Source organism: Nicotiana tabacum, chromosome 23 (genome assembly GCF_000715075.1).
Source record: "Nicotiana tabacum cultivar K326 chromosome 23, ASM71507v2, whole genome shotgun sequence".
NCBI lineage: Eukaryota > Viridiplantae > Streptophyta > Magnoliopsida > Solanales > Solanaceae > Nicotiana > Nicotiana tabacum.
This window is the reverse complement of record NC_134102.1, coordinates 70,224,253-70,231,911: the sequence shown is the minus strand read 5'-3', so window position 1 is coordinate 70,231,911 and position 7,659 is coordinate 70,224,253. Positions and strand designations below refer to the sequence as shown.

The 7,659-nt window shown below is 33.3% G+C and overlaps 1 protein-coding gene across 1 annotated transcript; it reads left to right on the top strand.

Moving 5' to 3' along the window:
• The first annotated feature begins 215 nt into the window (after positions 1–215).
• Positions 216–5,270, top strand: LOC107760920 (mechanosensitive ion channel protein 10-like). The gene is made up of 5 exons (XM_016579055.2): positions 216–1,373; positions 2,726–2,849; positions 3,087–3,380; positions 3,767–3,969; positions 4,780–5,270. Exons 1-5 carry the CDS (start codon positions 250–252, stop codon positions 5,051–5,053), a joined length of 2,019 nt encoding a protein of 672 aa, XP_016434541.2. The 5' UTR covers positions 216–249; the 3' UTR covers positions 5,054–5,270.
• Positions 5,271–7,659: the final 2,389 nt, after the last annotated feature.

Here is a 7,659-nt window from a genome sequence, read left to right as displayed (position 1 = left end):
TTGGTAATCTCTACATTTTTATTCCATATTATATACAACATAAAATAATACGTATATTTTTCTATAATTTTTGCGGGTATTAATTATGAAAAAAAAAACAAATTCAAACCAAACATTATAATGAATTAGGCTAATTAGTTTTATGTGGAAAGTATAACGTCACCTTAATGTGTGATGACACCTTCACATTCTATATAAGCGAGATAGGATGATGAAACTAAGTGAAGTACGTACCTCAAATTAAAAAGGATGGAGAAACCAGCCTCTGATCATGTGATTCTGTTCATGGATGAAGAAGATCACAAGAACAATAATCCCTCAGACAATTCACAACCTAGGAACACCATTAATGATGCCAATTACATGGCAGAAACAAAACTTACCAGAATTCCTACAAAATTTCAAACACTACATCGCCTCACTTTCTCAAAACCCAAAGCTCGAGTCTTTGAGTTCAATAGTGTTCCAATGAAGCAAAAATCTTTCAACTTAGACGACGAATTCGAGTCCTTCAAGCCCTGTGAAAAGGATGGAGATAGTGATGAAGAACATGAAAATGATGAAGGATTTGGGATTACTAAAGAAAAGTGTAGAAAGAAGACGACAAAAATCCCTTTTAGACTTTTGTTTGAGTGGTGCTTTTTTTTAATCACAACCTCTTGTTTAATATGTGCTCTCACAATTTCACCTCTTAGGAACAATCCCTTATGGGGTCTTGACTTGTGGAAATGGTGCTTAGTGATCCTTGTCATATTCAGTGGTCGCCTTGTTTCAAGTTGCGTAATTAGATTCCTCGTTTTCCTCATCGAGAGAAACTTCATGCTTCGTGAAAAGGTCTTATATTTTGTCTATGGTCTTAGAAAGAGCTTCCAAAATTGTGTTTGGTTAGGTCTTGTCCTTTTAGCTTTGACTTTCATGTTCAACACAAAACTCAACAAACAAAACAAGATGTTAACAAAATTACGTGAAGCTTTAGTGGCCTTACTCATTGGTGCAACAATTTGGCCCGTTAAGATCATTTTGGTCAAAGTTTTAGCCTCGTCGTTTTTTGTTGCAACTTATTTTGAACGTATGAAGGAAAGTGTTTTTCATCACTATGTCCTAGACACACTTTCTGGTCCTCCAGTTGATGAAAAAGTGGTACAAGTGAAAGAACCGAGGAAATTATCGAAGTTAAAGAAGCTGAGTATGCAAAGAAAGTCATCTGCATGGAGTGTGAAGAGATTGGCTAATTATGTAAGGTTCTTTGGTTTGTCAACTATTTCTAAAAGTGTGGATGAATTTGGAAACACTGAATCTGAGATTACAAGTGAATTGGAGGCTAGAAATTGTGCCAAAAAGATCTTCAAGAACGTTGCCAATCCTGGTGCCAAGTAAGTATTTTGTGTAACACACACAACAACAATCAATCATTAGAGTTCAGTTAGTACTATAACTTTTTCTTTCACAATTAGATCATTTAAAATATTTTTTGAACCAAAATATACTATCGAAAAATAAATATTTTTCATACTTTTTGTCGTACCAAACGTACTAAAATTTGGATGGACATTCCCTTATAAGTATGGGGCTTGCTGTTACTTGGTTGGGGAGTAAAGTCCGTTTCAACATGCCTGGCAACATTTGAAAGCCATTAATTTTGTTGCTAGGAAGGACCACCTTAGTTAAGGTCAAAGCGAGTCATCTGTGATTCGATACTTTCCTTTTCGTCCATTCAAAAAACAAAATTCACTAAATACAATACAGTGCTCATAGTCCAAGCATAATTGTTGCGCTCCTTTCATGTTATTTTTTATCCAAATTTTTTTCTAACTTAAAAATTATCTATATATATAAAACAGCGCAGGAAATTTAAGACGTTACTCAATTCGCGTATTATATAAGTGGTAGTTGTTAAAACCTTTCACTTCAAATTTAATTATCTAAATGAATTTAATTTTTTGAAAAACATGCCATGTTACTTTAATTTATATATCCCGATTTGTATGACATCGTTTTAGTTTGATATTTAAGCGTGGCTCAGTTCCACTAATTTCTTATTTTATACTCCTTACTTTGATTTACATTTTTCTTTTAAAATCAGTTTATTTAAGATTTGGATATTATACTAATTTCCCATATAGTACATATACTGATTTCTCAATAATTATTTTATATTGTTCACAACTACTAATATAATAGAAAAGTCAAGTTGAGCACGTAAGTAGACTCCACACAGAATCAATATATCACATAAACAGAGAGAAAGACTAATAGAATTCCCAACAGCAAATACTAAGAATTGAAGTTGACATTGATGTCTCTGTAGTTCAGACATGATATTCATCAAGATCCAAGGGCAAATAATATATATATATATATATATATATATATATATATATATATATATATATATATATATATATATATTATTTAAGTGTTATTCCCTCCGTTTCAATTTAGATAACATATTTCGCTTATCGAAAGTTATATTGTGTGAAGTTTGACAAATATTTTAAAATATATTTTGTTATCATATTAACATGAGAAAATTAGAACTTATATTACTTTTCGTGTAGTTTTTAAATATCCAAATTTTAATTAAGTTGAACTAGTTTAATTTTACTTCAAAACTTTATCAAATTAACTTTCGATAAGCGAAATATGTCATCTAAATTGAAACAGATAAAGTATCTATTCTTTGAATGTAACATATGGAAATTAATTTTGTCTTTTTATTGTGAAGGTACATAGAGGAGGAAGATTTAATGAGGTTCCTGAATAGAGTAGAGATACACACCATTTTCCCACTCTTTGAAGGAGCTCTTGAGACTGGAAGAATCACCAAATCTGCTTTCAGAAATTGGGTGGTAATTATATATACACTATACTACACACAATATTTATAATCTTTCGATTTAACTTATATACACTACCAGTGTAGAATAAAGACTTCCACACATATGAAATCATCTTAACAATTTATAAGTAGTCACCTGTAAAAATTGGGATTAGTAACCTACATGCTAAAACATGATGTGAAGATTCTTTATGAATTGTAATTTAAAGAGTAGCATCTTTTGATTTAAGTTTTTATTTTTGGTTAGGTAAGAGCATACTATGAGAGGAAGTACTTGGCACATTCATTAAATGATACAAAGACGGCAGTGCAACAGCTTCACAAGTTAGCAAGTGGGATAGTGGGTTTTATAATACTTGTGATTTCACTCTTAGTGATGGGACTGTTGTCTACACAAGTCCTTGCTCTCCTTCTATCGCAACTTGTACTTCTCGGATTTGCTTTCCAAAACACTTGCAAGACTATCTTCGAATCTATTATCTTCGTCTTTGTTGTCCATCCTTTTGACATTGGCGATCGTTGTGTTATCGATGGAGTTCAGGTATATATATATATATATATCTTTATTATTATTCAACACTAATAATTAAACTTCTTATATAAAACAATTGACACAGGGTAAAGAATTTTCATATTAATTAGCAAATAATCTGCCTTATTTTAACACCCTTTGGTTCCTTTTCTTCTTTTTTTTTGCATCATTATTTTTTGGGTTTTTAGGCATTGATTTGTTGAGAAAGTGTTTCTATCTTGATTTACTTTTCAATAACAATGACAATTTTCATGTAAACATTTTCAAGACTAGCTAGTAGAATATTGATTTGGATTGGCGCGAATATGGTACAACCAATTTTAATTTCTTAATTAACATATGTCAATTTCTGGGTTTCAATTCATTTCCTTTTTTTGTTAATATTATATATGCAGCTGATAGTGGAAGAGATGAATATATTGACCACAGTTTTCCTCCGTTACGACAATGAAAAAATCTACTACCCCAATGCAGTATTGATCACAAAGCCGATTAGCAACTTCTACAGAAGCCCAGAAATGTGCGATTCCATTTCTTTTGATATTGATACCAACACTTCTATGGACACCATCATTGCCCTCAAAAAGGCCATTCAAATGTAAGAACTCTTGTGCCCCACCCCACTTTCCTTTATATAATTAATAATATGTTCTTCTGCGGACATTTGCTATGACCCATCAACACAATATCATATAATTTTATCTATGCAGATAATAAGAAATTATCTATTTTTTTCCTGTATTTTTTAGGATTTGAATACGAGACCTCATAGTTTTCGGTCACTTCATTGATCACTAGGTTATTGGATGCAATTTTGTGATTTTTTTTTTACCTATATATCTATGTTCAATGTTGAAATACTGATTCAGCTAAACCCAAGAAAACTAGCTATATCCGCGCCTCTAAACTTATCTTATTTTTCAAGCTACTAATCCTACTTTTTATAGATAATTATCTATAATTATCTATTAGTTAACTTGATTAACGTCTTCTTGTTTTCTCGATCCCAGACCAGAGTGATTTTAAATCCCCTAAACATTAGGTGGTCGTTTGGTTAACAGGATAAGGATATTAATCCTATTATAAAATTAGGGATTATAGTTATTCTATATTTGATTGTGGGTATTTGCTAATACCGTTATAAATTTTGTACCAAAATAATGATATTGACTATCCCATATAGGATGTGGAACTAGATTGTTTCATGGGATATCCCTGAATTATAATCCCATGGAATATCCCAGAATTGAACCAAACGATACCTGATGTTTAGAAGCACCATTGCCTAGGACGACCACAAATCCTTTTCTTGCTCTTTTTTTTTTTTTGGAATAATTCAAGTTCATTTATATAACTCCTCAAATCAACATAATGATCATGTGTTTGTGTTTAATGAAAATATATATAGGTACATAGAGAGCAAGCCAAAGTATTGGAATCCAAAACACTCAGTGATAGTGAAAGGAATAGAGAATGTGCACACAATGGGAATGGCTCTATGTGTTCAACATACCATTAACCATCAGAATTATGGGGATAGAAGCAACAGGATCACAGAGCTCATCCTTGAGTTGAAGAAGATCTTTGAGAGCCTTAACATCAAGTACTCTCTTCTCCCTCAACAACTCCATCTTCCCCAAGTGAACATTACCAATTTCAGAAATGTGCCATTGCACACTTGATCTATTTGCTTTGATCTATAGCAAGAATTTGGTAAGCAACTAGATGATAAAAGCTAATTAATTAAGACATGTTTGTAAAGTGCAACAATATAATGTCTCTGCTTTCTGCATGATAAAACATGCTATTCCTTGTGTGTTTGTTTAATTTTCCTTGTCAAATCCATTTCAATATTGTTGTATTCGTGCTTTATTTCAGGACAAAGTATATTTTTTAACCTAATTGTGGGATTATGCTTCTTTTTTCTTAACCTTTTTGGCTTGTACAAGTAATTAATGTCCTAACTCCAAGATAAAGCGCAAAAAGAAAAATGACATTTTAAGTACCCGAGGTGCTGGAATATTATCCTCTCAGGATAGAACGATTTAACTCACCGGTGTATTAGTACCAAAAATCACGGTGTCAGCGAACCACTCAATGATAGTAAATCGCACTGGAATATATTTGTGCAGAAGAAGAAAAAGTCTTGAAGTTCAGAAAATTCGTAAGAAAAAATCTGAGGAATCAAACGAATTTATAGCCAATGGAAGTACTGTTTCTGAAAGTTCACAACCCTTCAGAACAGTCATTTAAAAACAGGAGGGAAATTTAAATAAAAAATTCGGGAAGAAACTGAATCGGGTCACGCACGGATCCGGTTCGGGTTGGATATTTGGCTAATTTAATTAATATTTTATTAAATAACTAAGAAATTTTATCCAAAAAGATTAATCAATCAATCTTTGACCGAAGCCGAAGCCGAGCGAGCGAGCGACGGCGCGAAGCTTGCCTTCTTCTTAACTCTTTAAGAGTTAGAAGAAGAAAAATTGTATATATACCCATCAAAAGCTTTTTCTTCCTCCAATACGGGACAATGTCCCTTTGTCGATGAGAAAAATTCAAATATTTCATTTTCCCTCCATTTCTCATTTATTCTTTATTTTAAGCTAACCAAGCTTAAACCCAACAATCCCCCACATGAATGGGGAATGGCTATAAGACAAAGGAATGCACGGACGAGTGTGTGATTTACATGCAAGAATTAATTGTATCTGGATAAGTAAATTTCCCTTTGAGCTTTCCGTAGTGAACTTATATCGGATATACTCGGTCAATCGGTAGATTTGATATCTTTGAACCGTCGAGCTTTGTTGTATACCTAGACAACATAAGTCACACAATCAACCCTTAAACATCTATGGTTCTCACGGTTGTGTTCGTTTCAACCATGAACATCGCCTGGTTTCATGAGTGCTTAGAGAATGGGCCTTTACTTTCATTCCCCTTGAAGCAGCTTATACTTCACACTCACATAGGTGATTTCTAAACGTATAATCCTATAGACATACTATCTGGTCATATCCTGCCAGACTTAGCAAATCATTAAAAAGCTTTAAGCTTTATTGACTCATCAAAAAGTCTTAATGATTTACCTCGATTTCTGAACATTGTCTTTATCACGAGAATGGGTTGAGTTATTTGACAATGTTGAACTGTCATTCATAACTTTGTTTGATCTCTTTGAACCTAGCTCTTGGGATCTACAGTCTGCTAGGTAGAGTTACTGCCATGATGACTTGTCCTAGGCCTTAACCACATTCCATTTGATGATCTTTCAACTGCCTCTCAAGATAAGCCTTTTGTTAGTGGATTCCACACGTTATCTCTTGACTTTACATAGTCAATAGTGATAATGCCACTAGAGAGTCGTTGTCTAACGGTATTGTGTCTTTGTCGTATGTGACGAGATTTTCCGTTATACATAACGCTCCCTGCCCTGCCTATTGCCGCTTGACTATCACAATGTATACATATAGGTGCCAAAGGTTTGGGCCAAAATACAATATCTTTCAAGAAATTTCGGAGCCATTCAGCTTCTTCACCGGCCTTATCTAAAGCTATGAATTCAAATTCCATTGTAGAACGGGAGATGCACATTTGTTTGGATGATTTTCAAGACATTGCTCCACCCCCAATTATAAAAACATATCCACTCGTGGATTTAACTTCAGATGATCCGGTGATCCAATTTGCATCACTATATCCCTCGATGACGGAGGGATATTTGTTATAATGCAGAGCATAATCTTGGGTAGGTTTCAGATACCCCAAAACTCGTTTCATTGCCATCCAATGTATTTGATTGGGATTACTTGTAAACCGACTTAGTTTGCTAATAGCACATGCTATATTTGGTCGCGTACAATTCATGATATACATCGAACTTTTCAATACTCTTGCATAGTCCAGTTGTGAGTCACTTTCACCTTTATTCGTTTGAAGTGCATAACTCACGTCAATTGGAGTCTTGGCAATATTGAAATACAAATACTTGAACTTGTCAAATACTTTTTCAATGTAGTGAGACTGTGATAATGCTAGACCTTATGAAGTCTTGTGAATTCTAATTCTTAAGATCACATCAGCAACTCCTAAGTCTTTCATGTCGAATTTGCTAGCCAACATGCGCTTAATAGCATTTATATCTGCCATATTTTTGCTCATTATCAACATGTCATCAACATATAAACAAACAATGACTTCATAACCTGGAGTGTTTTTAATATAAACACATTTATCACACTCGTTGATTTTAAACCCACTTACCAATATTGTTTGGTCAAATTTG